The 14797-nt window shown below is 47.8% G+C and overlaps 1 protein-coding gene across 2 annotated transcripts in view; it reads right to left on the reverse strand.

Annotated features, from left to right (window-relative positions):
• The window catches only part of VPS13A (vacuolar protein sorting 13 homolog A), a 2196319-nt gene that overhangs the window by 1505796 nt on the left and 675726 nt on the right, over nucleotides 1–14797 (reverse strand). For both annotated transcript variants that reach the window (XM_078675860.1, XM_078675861.1), the window contains exons 30-31: nucleotides 10040–10156; nucleotides 9838–9941 (exon numbers count right to left, since the gene is read on the reverse strand). In XM_078675860.1, coding sequence (XP_078531986.1) covers nucleotides 9838–9941; nucleotides 10040–10156 — 221 coding nt within the window. The remainder of the gene's footprint in view (nucleotides 1–9837; nucleotides 9942–10039; nucleotides 10157–14797) is intronic.

The following is a 14797-nucleotide window of genomic DNA, read 5'->3' on the forward strand; positions in this document are numbered from 1 at the left end:
AGTAGCGGCCGCTACTGGATGGGCAGAGAAGGGCAGAGGGAATGGGAAAAAAAGGACTTACGTGGGAACGGGCAGGTGCCACTTCTTCTCCGTCCTCTTCATCTTCCATCTTCCTGTCTCCAGTCCCAGCAGCAGCAAGCACCTGGTTCCCAGGCTCCCATAACCAATCACAATGCTGCAATGCAGCATTGTAATTGGTCTGAGCGCCGTGGTTTGGCACTCAGAAGGGGACCGGGAACCTGTGCATGGTCCTCACCAGGCTGTGTATTACAGCCTGGTGGGGAAGATGCAAAATGTGCATGACTGTTTGGTCGACTATAGAGAGCCGGCCAAACTGTCATGAGCACTTAGAGAGTGCAAACCACCCCTCCCCCTAACAATGTTATTATCATTTTATTTTTCCTTCTCAGCAGTAGGGATATGTTCCTCCACGTTAGTGGAATAGCCACCATAGATGGGTATGAGCGCAAAAGGTAGCAAAGCAATGAGTTGGCCTACCAGGAACGGGTGACTTTCTTCAGCAAGAAGGATGCTCGAGTCCGAAGGACCAAAAGTAGGAGGAAAAGGAGACGTGGGAGCCTGGGAGGAAAGTGCCTGCAGCTTACAGACCATCCGGGCAGATGTAACTGCTATCAGAATTGCCATCTTGATGGTGAGGAGCCTAAGAGAACAAGAATGAAGCAGCTCAAAGAGTGCACATTAATAAAGTAATAACGAAATTAAGGTTCCATTGAAGCATAACAAAGGGAGTTGGGGGAAACGAGTTATAGACCGTTTAGGACTCTATGCACAATAGGGCACTTTGAGAAAGAGGGCTGGTCTGACAGCTGCAGAAAGGTGGATATGGCAGATAAATAACCCCTAAAAGTGTCCAATGCAGAGCCCTGCTGGGCTAAGGTCCTGGTAAACAAAAGAACCAGGGAAAAGAAAGCAGATAAGGGATCAATCTGTTTACCGGCACACCATGCCACAAATGTATTCTAATGGTCACCATAATCCGTATTGGTGGAGAGAGACAGGGCTGCCATGATAACATTGCAGACTTCAGGCAGAAGACTGAAAGCTGACCGCTGTTGTCACTCAATCTCTACGCATGAAGGCAGAGCATTGATAATTTCGGGTGGAGAACCCTCCCCTGTTGCTGCGACAGAAGATCTTCCCAAAGGGGCAGCCAGATCAGAGGACTGATGGCCATGCTCAACAGCTCAGGATACCAACCTCTCCAAGCCAGTCCGGAGCCACAAGGATGACTTGGCCCGGTGACTCCTGATCTTCTTGAGGATTCTGGGCAGGAGTGGTGTGGGCGGAAAGACATACAGGAGAAGTGATTTGCACTTGAGATCAAAAGCATCTCCTATGAGAGCCGCCTTGAAAACTCCAGTGCGCAACACTGCTGGCATTGCACATTCTCTGTGGTGGCGTACAGATATAACCAAAGCTCTCCCCACTGCTGAAAGACACCTTGCACCACCTTCGGGTTGAGAAATAATTTGTGATCCACTAGGCATCTTTGGCTGAGTTTGTCCGCCCAGGCGTTTAGAGAGCCTGCCAGGTGTTCAACCAATAGGGATATGTTGTGACATTCCAGCCACTTCCAGAGACGCAGGGGCTCTTGACAAAGAGTCCACAAACCCACCCCACCCTGTCTGTTGCAGTACTACATGGAGGTGGTGTTGTCCATGAACACCTACACTCGCCTTAACTTGACGGAGGGTAGAAAGGCCTTCAATGCCAGCCGGATTGCTCAGAGGTCCAATATGTTGATGTGGAGTTCGGATTACGCAAGAGACCAGAGGCCTCTGATCTCCACCTCTCCCAGATGGCTGCACGAGCCCAGGAGTGACACATCTGTCACTACTGTCAGATCGGGTTGGGGAAGGAAGAGGGGTCTGCCGCTGACCCAATAGCAGTTTGTTAACCACCAATGCAGATCTTTTGCAGTGCCCTCTGATATCTGGACCTTGTCGGAGAGATTCCCCTGATGCTGAGCCTACTGGAACTTCAGGTCCCACTGCAAATCCCGCCCATGACAATGGGCATGTGTCACAAGCAGGATGCAGGAGGTCCTGAGGCCCAGCAGCCTCAGAGTCAGTCTCCCCGAAACCCAGGATAGAGGCTAAAACATCGGTATCATAGCCTGAATATCCTGGACTCACCGTTCAGTAGAATAAGCCCAAAACTGCACTGTGTCCAGAACAGCTCAGTTGAAAGAGAACCTGTCACTGTGTTGCCCTTAAAACTCCTGTGCCTTTCCGAGTACGCATGGAGTCTGTTCAACAAGACGTCTTTCTGCCCTCCCGCCAGTGACTCTCAGAAAGGAGAACAATGAGAGATTACAGGCCAGGGAGGTGTCACCTCCCTACTGCATGAAGCCACTTGGGTGTTAGCCTTAAAAGACAGGCTTCAAACAAGAAGCTGCGTTTGAAGGACAGATGTGTACCACCAGGGGTGAGGGCTGCCCCATTGTTTATGCAGACAGGCTGGCACAAGGAGCAGAGAGAAGAAACCAGTTGCCAAACTGGTTTCCACAGGGGTGTGTAGCCCTGAGGCAGCCACACCCCAGGGGGGAACTAGTGAAGTCTGAACACAGACCGAAAGGTCTTGCCATCTTGGGAGTGGACAGAATGGTGCATTCTGGGATAGCCAGATGCCACACTCCACAGGAAGTGGTCACAAGGTGGGAGGAAATCTGGTAGTCCATTGACGACCAACTGAATCCTACCCTGAGTGCCCTTTTTGAGCTTAAAGTGGCACCCAAACCTCAGATATTGACCGACTTGGAAGATGGACCGAAGAAGGGATTCCCTGCTACACCGTGGGACCAGCGAAGAGATGCTGCACCGTCAAAGACTGCACCTGCTGCACCAGAAAGGGACTGTGCCTGATGTGTCTTGCTCAAGGAGAAGCTGTCTTCAGAGCACAGTCAAGCCAAGATACTCCAGAGGCCAGCAGGCTTGCTTCCTGTTCACAGCACAGGGACATGACAGCTGAAGGAACATTCTGTCGCAAGTTGGTAGCCCAAAGTCTTCAAGTCGCTACCAAGGCCGCCACGCACCAAAAGCCGGGATCCAATGCACAGAGTTGCACTTGATTTCGCAGTGCCCAGGAATGCAGTCGGGTCAGCACCTGGGACCCTCAGATGGTGAGTTATCGACCCAGGGAGGATTGGCCTGTGACCGTGACAGCGGACAACCTGCAGTCCAGGGGCGACTGGACTTCGGCCAGACTGGAGAGGACCTCATGGGATGTCAACCCTGCAACCAGGACCCCCCGCACCCTCTTCGTGGACTGAGGAGTGCTTGCCGGAAGAACCACGTCGACCACATAGCAACCTTGAAGCATCTTCAGCATCCTTCATCCCTTGCATCACAACCACTCCATAGTAATACACTGCAACACGCATAAAGTGGCTTGCACTGCTTCTTCTGTGGAGGTCAATGATTCGAGAGACTTTGCTGGTCCTCCAGACTAGCTCCCTGCTGGAGTTGCTTTCCCCAAATACTCCTACCCAACCACATTGACACTTACCAAAGATTTCTTTGAAAAGGTTTCTGAGTGTCAAATTCGTTGAATTTGTCAAGATTTGTTGAGGTGGAGTGTAAATACTTTGATGTATTATTTCTTGTAAATTCCACATCTCCAGAACTCTATGGAGGATCTTTTTCGTTCCAGTGTCTAAATTCATAAAAATACAGACTATTTTGATAAATTGGTGCTGGTTTCCTTGAGTGTTGTGTCGGTTTCTTCTTCAATTATTTTGGTGTTGTTTAAACGATTTACAATTGTTCTTATGTATAAGCCTTGCTGCTCTGTGCCACAGCTACCCAGGGTCGAGCCAAGAGTTTGACAGACAAAATCTAAGGGTCCTAAAGGGGTTGGCAAGTGAATTACACAGTGAGGTTGCACAACCACACCATATAATACACCCATTTCCTCACAACTGGGAATTGGAAATATGTGTCCTGCAAGTCCAGCACTACAATCCAGTCTCAAAGGTCCAGGGCAGACAGGAATTTAGCAGGTGTGAGCATTCTGAATTTATCCTTTTTAAGAAGAGATTGTGAAGGTGCAGGTCTAGGATAGGATGAAGGCATCTGATCTTGATGGGCACCAGAAAGTAGTGGGAATAGCAACTATGACTTACCTCTGATGCCGGCACCCTCTTGATGGCTCCCTTGGGTAAGAGAGCCAACATGTACTGACAGGGCAGGGAGAGGTGCTCCTCTGTCAGCAGGTCCTAGGTGTGTGACATGGATATAGGGGTGGTCACAAAAGGGATGGAGTAACCCCTTTGGACAATCTGTAAAACCAAACTGTCTGATGTTACCAACTTCCAGTCGGGCAGGTGATGGCGTATCCTGCCCCCCACTGGGTGCTCATGATGGTGTGAGTGCAAACTGCAGGGGTTTGGAAGCTGTGGCTGTTGGGGGATGGTGGACAGGCCCAACTTCGAGCTACCTGTCTGACATGGTCTTTGGGAACCGTGTACTTAGCCACAAAAAGGCTGGGCAGCTTGCTGGCCGTGGTGGCTTGGGGGGTATGGGCGCAGTTGGAAACCCCCTCTGTGGACACCCAAAGGGCAGAATGTGGACTGGGGTTGGTAAGAGCCCAGGGAGAGGTACAAGGACCTGGCTGTAGCTCTGCTATTAATAAAGTGCTCCAGCGCGGACTCTGCCTTCTCACCAAAAAGATGAGCGACATCAGAGGGTAAAGCTATGAGCGAGGCTAGGACATCCCCAGAAAAGCCAGTGGTTATCAGCCAGGAGAGCTAATTGGCTGACCTCCTGTTTGCAGCACAGGGCCACAACAGCTGAGGAATCCTGCTGTGGCAAGTTGGTAGCTCAGATTGTTCAGACCGCTGCCAAATGGTGCCATGCAGCACCAGAGACCAACACACAACGCTCAAAGTTGCACCTAAGTCGGCTGGAAACGAGAGAGTCATCAGAGTGCAGCTTGGTCACCCAGAAGACGAGTTTTCACCCAGGGAAGGATTTGCCTGTGACCGCGATACCAGACAACAGGGAGTTCAATGATGACTGGACTTCAGCCAGGACCGAGGACGTCAAGGGACTTCAAACCAATGGCCAGGACCGTTTCACACCCTCCGTGGATGGAGGAGTATTCGCAGGAAGCCCTGTCGAATACATCACATCCACAACATCCTTGAGCATTTTCAGCATCCTCTATCTCTTGCAGCAGGACCACTTCCATAGCAACCTACAGCAAAGGATAAAAGTACCTGGAACTGGCTAAAGACTGCTTCACATACTGAGGTAACTGTTTCTGAGGACCTAACTGGTGGTGGCCCTGACAGGCTCCCTGTCAGAGCTGGACACCCAAAGTAACTCTAACTGACCGCAGTTATGTTATGTTAAAAATTATTTCTATAGCGCAACATACACCGGATAGGTTTCTTGGCGCAGTACTACTAGCTAAAAGTTTGTGCTCAAAAAGTTTTTAAGTGTCCAATTTGCTGAATTTCCAAATGCTTGTTTGCATTTGCTTAAAAAGCGCATATTTACGGTACCTTTTAAAAGTTACATCTCCAGAACCTTCCGGTGGATCTTTTTTTGTTGTGGTGTCTAAAAAATAAACACAAAAATAAGGACTTTTTATTTATAAATTGTCAGAATTCTGGAGTGTCTTACATATTTCTTCTTCAATAGTTTTGGTGTTATTTAAATGCTTTACACTTGTTTATTTGTGTAAGCCTTGCTGCTCAGAGCCACAGCTAACCTGAGTTGAGCTAGAGGGTTTAACAAACAAAACCAACAGGTCCTAAAGGGGTTGGTAAGTGTACTACACATTTAAGTCGCACACCCATATCATATAATACAACCCAATTCCTCACACCTCCCCAACCAAACTGCTATCCTCAAACTTCAGAGACGTGCTGAAACCACCAACATCGCTTTCATGACCGTCCAAAGGGCACTGAGTAAGACAAAAGGGGAGCACAGAAATCTGAAAATGCTCCTTGCCCAAATTGAACCTCAGGTAATGCCTGAGGGACTGCATGCCAGGAATGTGGAATTAGGTGTCATGCATATCCAGTGATACCATCCAGGCTTCTGGATCCAGCACAGACAGAACTTGAGGCCTCTGTCCTTCTTCGGCACCAGGAAGTAACAGGAGTAATGCCCACTACCTAATTTCAATGCCTAGAGCCTCTATAAGGCTTCTCTCTCCAAAAGATTCAGCACTACTGTCACAAAATGTACAAATAGTCTTCCAACATCCACTTTGATGTAGACAGAATATGCGGCGGATCAGAGAGGAAAGGAAGATTATATCCTTGCTGGATTATCTGAAGCGCCAATTTGTCGGACCTAATGCTCTGCTACCCGTGGAGGTTATACTTTAGCCTGCCTCCAAAGGAATGGCCATGTGCCATCAGGGGCCAGTTAAAACAGTTTGGTGGCAGTACCAAATGGGGAAGTTCTAGGGGGCCGAGCAGTACTGTCAGCTGATTCCTGACCCCAGCTTCGGAAGTAACTACAAAGGTCTTTTGCTGTTGAGATGGACCTTGGTGTTGTCTTGAGCCAAGCCCTTTCTGAATCCTTGAAAGGGGGCGATATTGCTGCATGGGTGCAAACGCTGAGGGAGTGCACTGTGGCAGAGTAAACGCGCTGGGATCCTGCTTTCCTTGAATAATTCCAGGGCCAACTCTGCCTGAGCGCCAAAGAAGCAGGTGCTGTCAAATAGCATGCTCATTAGTGACAGCTGAGTGTCATCAGAGAAGCCCATGCATCTTATCCACTGGTGGCACCAAATGACCATTTGCTTTGTCTAAGCAGTTAGTGGTGTACAGCCCAGAGCAGATGATGTACTTTGTTGTGTCCTGACCATCGTAAATGGTCTGAGCTCAAACTGGCGCTCAACTCCTCTGGAACTGCCAATGAAATTAAATCTACAGAAGCCCATAATGCATGAGGGTAGCGTCCTAGTAAGCAGCTTGCGTTGATGGATCTAAGGGAAAGTCTAATGGAGAAACATTTCCTTTTTTCCAAAAGCTTCCATCCGCTTCGACTCCCACTCTAGCAGGGTCATCGGGAAGGAATTGGAATGGACTCTCTTGGTGAAGGCTTGAATTACCGCCCAGGCTCTACAGAGTAGAGATCTACTTAAGGAAGGCAGGATCACCAGGAGCCCACTTACTGCAACGTTGCAGCCACCTATTCACTGACTAGCACGAACAAAGATTTTGGCCAAGTGCTTACGAGGGAATCAGTAAGTTATTCGTTTAATGGTAAAAGAGGTTCCAAAGAAGATGGTCCAGGTTGTAGGACCTCTGAGCACTTTAATGTTCACATCAATAGAAGGTAGCTGCAGATCCAGGACTTGAGGTACCATTCTAACAACCAAGGTAAAGAAAGTAGATCCTTCTGTAGCAGGACCAGGGGGGACACCAGTCATGTGTCTAGGGGCACGTTTAGCCTACTAGCTTCTTGTAGGACAATACAGGAAGAGTCATCATCGTATTGTGAGGAAAAATCATTCTCAAAATAACGCTCAACCCCATCATCACCAACTGCAGGTTGACTCTTTCAGAGTCCGACCCAAAGATTTGCTGGCACATTGCGGCCTCTAGGCAAAGTAATTGTCTTGTCTAAGCCAGAAGGAATGGAGGCCAGGTTTATAGGCACATAACTTGCAACCAGCTTTGTTTGAAGTCAGGATGGATTTGTTCCAGAGTCAGCAAGAACTATGGGCTTGGCGTCCTCTTCCAGCATCGGTACAGGCGTTGAAGTGGCAGGAACTGCCTTGGAGCGTGGGATCGGGTACAGAGTCAGAGCTGAAAACATAGCAGGTTCAAAAGGCTTAGTCAGTGCAGAGGATAGGTCCCACCAGCGGTAACCCAACTGGAGGCTCCCGCAGAGCCGTAGGACTTGAAGGCGCACCAAAGGGAACGGGTAAGATGTTGAAGATGCAAAGCCTGGCATTTATTGTGATGTCGACGATGGAACTGGAAACTCGGGTGCTTGAGAATCAATTGCAGAAATGCTTCCTTAGCAGGTGGCATAGAGCAACACAGCGGGGCATCTTGACATCCTTGCGACTTCTCATTAGGAGTGGGAAAAGGCCCACTTGGACTTCTTGTCTTTTTTCTTTGATAATGTCTTACCTGAAAACTTGTAGTACAGCACGCATCAGTCGGTGGACCGGCCCTAAGAACAGGAGCAGGTCAGAGTCCTTGATTCGAGAAAGAGCAGCCTTTTTGATGTTCGGCAATGTACAGATTGGTTTCACAGTCCTGGATCGCCTTCGGATTTATCAGGGCAAACTTATTAACGACTCAAGAGTAATGACCCGACTCTAGACACCCCAGGCACACCTTTGGTGATCACAGACATGTATTTGCGACAATCCCAACAAGATTTAAACCCTGTGGTTTTAGGAGGTAACATTTCCTTTACACAGATTAGTTTTACAGTCCTCGATTGCCTTTGGACTCATCAGATTTATAAACAACAAGGGGACCCAAGTAAAGTCAGCCGGGGACCTTGGGAATAGCTAATTTTTACAACAGTGGTCCCTAGGGATTTAGAGATAAACGTGTAAAAATTAATTCAGACCCAATCAGTACTGTATTGGTTAAACTTGTCCAGCCGGAAAGAGGTCTGATATTTAATTTTGCACAATTTCGGAGATAAATACGAACAAAAGTATACACTACTGATTGGGTCTGTATTCATTTATACAGGTTTATCTCTAAATCCCTAGGCACCACTGTTGTTAAAATAATTTGGATTCATCAGGGCACAATCACCAATGACTCAAGACACCCCCGGCACACCACCTTGTAATTAAAGACATTTGTTTGCGACAATCACAACAAGATTTAAAGTCTGTGATTTTAGGAGGAAACATTTCCACTGCACACTAGAGTAATAATTTTTTTAAGAAAAAGGACACGTCTGATGAGGAAGGAAGAAGCTAGCTCTGGATCCACACTGGAAGGTCCAGAAAGAAAGGATTTGACATCTGCACGCAGGGGTTGCAGTTATATCTGGTCCTGGTGTCACTTCTGGAGTGGAACAGAGCCTGCTGGTACACAGGAGCAATGCTGACAAAAACTCGAGCTCCAGTCTTGTGTCTGAGGGTATTCAAAAGCTGAGGAACCTGCGGTTAAAAAGATCCATGAGAAAGTGCAATGTAAGCACTGTATCCATGTGGACGGAGCCTAAGCCTCTCTTATTAGTACTGTAAACGCTCTATTTTTATGCATCACATAAAGTTTAGTAACAGCAGTGCTGTCAATCTAGACTTAAATACTACGGACAGCTAATGAAACAAGTTCATTGGGTAGTTCCACAGCTGGGGTATACAATTTACGTTAGGATGCATATTGTAAACTATAGTATATGCTATGGTAGTTTGCAAATGGTTAAAGTATTTGGCTTACTCACACAGCATTCAAAAGAGTGGCTTTATTAGCAATGGAAAAGCCTTTTAGAAGTGCTAACTATAATACAGGAAAATGCTAATTTACATACGAGTGCTCAAATGGAACTTGATAATCTGGAGGAGAAATAACTTTGCGACTCAGCATGGCCTCCAAATTCAGCTTTCAGCAAAAATAAAAAGGGAATTCTATGCTGCATATATTTGTGCCTAGTTTGTGCCAGCCACATACTGGCAAAAGTCATTTATCAGGTATTCTTGACTTTGGGACTCTTAATAAGGCCATGAATTACTTAAATGAAACTTCAAACCCAAATGTAGAAAAAAAACACTTTTTAACACCAGTGCATTGCTACAATGATGTGTAAACTTTCTTAAAACAAGAAAGCAGTTAAATGCAAATTTTTTTTTTTACAAAAAACTCAAGAATACCTTCTTATACAGAGCCATCTCATCAGAATCCAAAATCACAATATTTTTCAGTTTGGCCAACACTTCTGTTGCTTTTTTTCTCATTATCACTTGGGAATCGAGACCTAATAAAAAGAAGACATTAATGGCAGCTGTGTTTGTTTTCTATCTCACATAATACAGAGTAGAGATTAGATACAAACTTTGAAAGGTCTCTAAGTACCTTCAATACTGATTTCCGAAATTCTGCGTTTCTGTTCCCGAATGAAGATTCGCAAGCATTCCAATTCTGCACACAAATGAAGGCCTACGACATCGTCAAACTTTGTCTTCTTTGGTGCTATACAATGAAACCAGATAGAAGGGAAACATGTTACAAAGACATTCTGAAAGAAGAGTGAATGAAAATAGCTATAGTAACAATGGTATCTTGAAAAGGTCATTGAGGGTTGCAGAACATGCAGCTCCCGTCCTCTTAAAATTATCCCAGAGACTGTCCCAATTAGTCTGGCAGATATGTTAGCAGCATTCTATATAAGGTGCATATAAATCAATTTGTGATTCATTTTCAATTTTAAAGGAGACTGATCTAAGGGTTCTAGTTATTTATATTGTGGAGGTTCATATTGAGTTATTTAAACAATTTTATTGTTTCATGGTCTTAAATGCGATCACACCTGCTTCCCAGTTTGGACATGCTGTGCCATCTTAGCCTCTCTAGTGAATACCTTTTTCCCACAATATCAATCATGTATTCCAATGCGGCAAAAAGCACTCCGGGGCTACCACAGGTTCTCCACCAGCCCCTTATTATAAAAGAGTTTTTCTCAGTACATTTTTTGTAGTTGGTGCCATACCTGGGATTTGTATCCAATTACTAAAGATAGTAACTGTGAGGTATGTTAATATTTTAATGCACCTGGTAGACCTCCCACCACACATACTGTGAGGAAATTAGGTGCATTATCTGGTTATGGTTGTGCGACCTGTGACACCTACCAACACCTTTAGGACCCTTAGTTTTCATTTGTCAAATCAACAAGATACAAAAGAACTCCAACGTTACTTTATAAGAACAGAATGCATTTTTAGACACCACAATGAGAAAGAGACACTGGAGGGTTCCGAAGATATAGACTTTACAAGGTATAGTATATCAAAGCATTTCACTCAATCACTAACCAGCATTGGTAAATTCCACAAATTTGACAATTAGAAACGTTTTCACTAAAATATCTGTGCTATTGGTCACTTAGAGTCACTTTAGGCATCGAACTCTAGTAGGGAGCCAGTCAGGGGGGTCAGCAAGAGCTCCAGAAACAGTAAACACAGCAAGTAAAGTAGTCTTAAGTTAGTTCCAGGCACTGTAAGTGATCCTGATGCAAGGGACGAAGGATGCTGAAGATGCACAAAGAATGCTGCAGATAAGATGCAGTGGACTACTCCTTGGTCCATGAAGTGGGTGAGGAGGTCCAGGTCACAAGGTTGACATCCCAAAATGTCGTTGTGGTGCTGGCAGAAGTCTAGTCACCACTGGACTACCGGTTGCCCAGTATCGCAGTCACTGGCCAATTCCTGGGTTGATAACTAGGAGGTCCCATCTGCACTCCTGGGCTCAGCGATCTTGGGTGCTAATTTGTGCATCGGGTCCTGGTGTTGCACAGCGGTGGTTGGTGGTGGGTTGAAGACATTGGGCTACCAACTTGCTCCAGTAGACTTCTTCAGATTTTGTGTCCCATTGCTGCAAACAGAAGGCCAGTCAACCGGCCCTTGTAGCCTCTTGGTGTTTGCTGGGCTCTGGAGATGACTTCTCCTTGTGCAGTACACAGCAGACGCAGTCCAGCACCTTTGCTACCCACAAAGTGCAGCAGGTGCAGTCCAAAGGTGCAGCTTCTCTTTGCCGGTTTCAAAATGCAGCACAGCAGTCCTTCTCTGTCTTTCAAAGAGACAAGCCAATCAAACATGCACAAATTTAAGGGTAGGAGCACATGCTCAGAGTCCTGTTAAGCAGGGATCGGGCCATTTCAGAGCTATTAAACCAATACCTAGCAGTCAAAATGAGGGCAAAAAGTGAGGGTAAAACCGCAAACAGACCATTTCCCTACACAAATTAATCCGTACAGCATAACTAATTTCTTCTCAAGAATTGGATCTTTCATATATTGGCATTCTTGAATCATAAAAACAAGAAATATATAACACTTGGAAAAATACGGGAACCAGGCTCATCTTTAATTAAACAGGGTGCAGAGGATTGCCTGCCCCACTGTTGAGTTGGATGCTGCCTTCAAGTCCAGCCAATAGTGCTTCATGAATGTGTGCCTGCTCTTCTATGTAGATGCATGGTAGATATCTTGTAAAGGCACATTAGTGTACTGTGTAGTAGTTGTCGCCATGTTCCTGTGTAATGCTTGGGTCGTCTCGGACGAGCGCCATTATCCCCGGAGGCTCAGCGACACCCTCTGGGACAGGACTTGACAGCCATTAGGGGAGCGCTGGTCCCCCGTCTGTGTACTGCGTGTGATGGCCACCCAACAAGACAAAAAGGACCTCCCAAGTAAGGAATCTTCTATTAAGGACCTCCTTCAAAAGCCGGGATGGAAGAAGACCGGGGAGGCCCAGCACTGACTCTCACGGGTCACAACCTGGCGACGCCACAATGGACCCGATAGCCGGGCATGCTGTCGAGGCAGTCACGAAGGAATTCATGCAACAGGTCTGGCGTGCTTCGTGACGACTTCGCTGCACTGCAACAAGACCTGACCGCTGATATTAAGCAGCTCAGAGCGAATCTCGGCGAAGTAGGGGATAGAGTGGACACTCTGGAGCGTAATGGGGACTGGCGGGTGGGAGAGCTCGCTGAGCAAGCCCGAGAACTCATCGCCCTCCAGGAGCAGCAGGAGGACCTCTACCTTAAGATGGAAGACTAGGAGAACAGTTTGAGGCACTCCAACATCCGCATTAAAGGCATTAAAGGCGTACCACTCCGGGCGGACGGTGGCAAACTCGAAGACTGGGTTCTCCGCCTCTTTAAGCATATGGCCCCGGCTCTGAAGGATCAAGAGATCATGCTAGACCGCACACACCGCGCCTGGCGTCCTGCCTCTGGTCCCGGCCAGCCGCAGGATATCCTGACCAGCTTCCACATCCTACAGGCAGAAGGAGGTCATTATGGCTGCCACGTGTGAATGCCCAACAGAGGAGTTCGAGGGCTTCCAGGTGGGGGTGTACCAGGACCTCTCGCACCTCACCCTCCAGAGGCGTAAGGAGCTGCATCCGGCCAAGACCTTCCTCCGTGAACAGGGAATACAATACAGATGGGGGCTTCCGTTACGACTTTCCTTTGTCTGGAAGAAAGAAACACATGGGGTGCTTAATTTGCAGGAAGCGAAGGCTGTCCTTGGCTCTGCCCTGCCATCAGCTGAAGATTCGGACACAGTGGAGGGTGATCCAGCATTGACCAGGCAGGAGACGGGGCACCAGGAGGGGGGCCCAGGCGAAGCCAACCGAAGAGTAACGCCGAACAGAGAGGGAAGCCCTACTACGACAAATGATGGACCAGGACTCTGCTGCACAAGCTGGTGACTGATCTGACCAGTTGCTGTCCCGAGTTCAAGAGTTGGTAAGAATGGTCCAAGCCTAGTATCCTGTAATATCAGTCTGAGGGGACGGGGGGAAGCCCCACCTCCAGAATGGTGATGACCGATCATCAGACTCATGGACCCCTGCATGGTGCGGCGCTACGTTATCGTTGGAAGACGACTTTGAAGTCTCTTTTGGTTCACTTTCCCTTTGCTTCCCTCTCTCTTTTTCTCACTTTCCTTATCTCCATCTTCTCCGCCCACGATAGAACTGTAGGCCTCATGCAGTTTGTGAGATACAACGCCATTCCACGGACAGGTAAGGTGAATCTTTGCCTTTTGCAGCTGGGGGTGGAGGGGGGAGATGGAGAGGATGGTGCTCCTTTAGGTAGGAGGGCAGTCCGGTTGTGTACATGGGGGGGGGGGGTCCCCTGAAACCCAACCTACAATCAACGTCTTGTTTGAGAGACTGCCTAGGCTGCCACAGAGCAGACAGGTTGCTGGACCCCTGGGTGGAGAGCCTCTCGCTCTCCTGGGCCTGCAACACTACTGCACATCCTGGGCGAGGTGCTAGGTCTCCTCCCCCAGGATGGGCAGGGGGAAGCTTCAAAGGCATGCCGCCTTTGTGAGCTTCTCCAGGCCACTTGCTGTACTCAGAAACTGTTCCTGTTCCCATCATGCACTGGGACAGGAACAGACTAATTTGCATATAGCCAAGTTCTGAGCTGGGATGGTGCAGTGAGCTAAAAAACGTTGATGGATCAAGCCCTGATCTTTGGACTGGGTAAGAGTGGTCTGCTTAATTCAGGCACTCTGTTCATCACCACCCCCTTTTCTGAATCATTTTGTCCACCATAAGCGTGGAAGGGTATACTCAGATGTGAGTCCCTTGCTCAATGCACCATCAGGATTCAAGCAAGCCGGGCCGAAGACGCCTGAAATGGCAGAAACCGGTCCCCGGAAGCTTGTTTCCTTCCCAGTACAAGAATTGGCTTGGTAGTTTGGTTTGCCCTGTTCCCATCATGCACTGGGACAGGAACAGACTAATTTGCATATAGCCAAGTTCTGAGCTGGGATGGTGCAGTGAGCTAAAAAACGGTGATGGATCAAGCCCTGATCTTTGGACTGGGTAAGAGTGGTCTGCTTAATTCAGGCACTCTGTTCATCACCACCCCCTTTTCGTACTCAGAAACTGGCCCCCACCAGTTCTGACCCCCACTTTGGCGGGAAGACTGGCGGAAAACCCTACGTCAGGAAAGGGGGTGTGCCACCCCTCAGGTGGAGGAGGGGAGGTGAAGCACGACTCCGGGATACCGTCATCTTGAGGATGGGGAGCCCTACCCACTCAAAGCAAGTCTCCTGTCCCCTTCCCTCAGGAGAGAAGCAGGTTGGGGATGTAC

Source organism: Lissotriton helveticus, chromosome 2_1 (genome assembly GCF_964261635.1).
Source record: "Lissotriton helveticus chromosome 2_1, aLisHel1.1, whole genome shotgun sequence".
In the NCBI taxonomy this organism is placed as follows: Eukaryota; Metazoa; Chordata; class Amphibia; order Caudata; family Salamandridae; genus Lissotriton; species Lissotriton helveticus.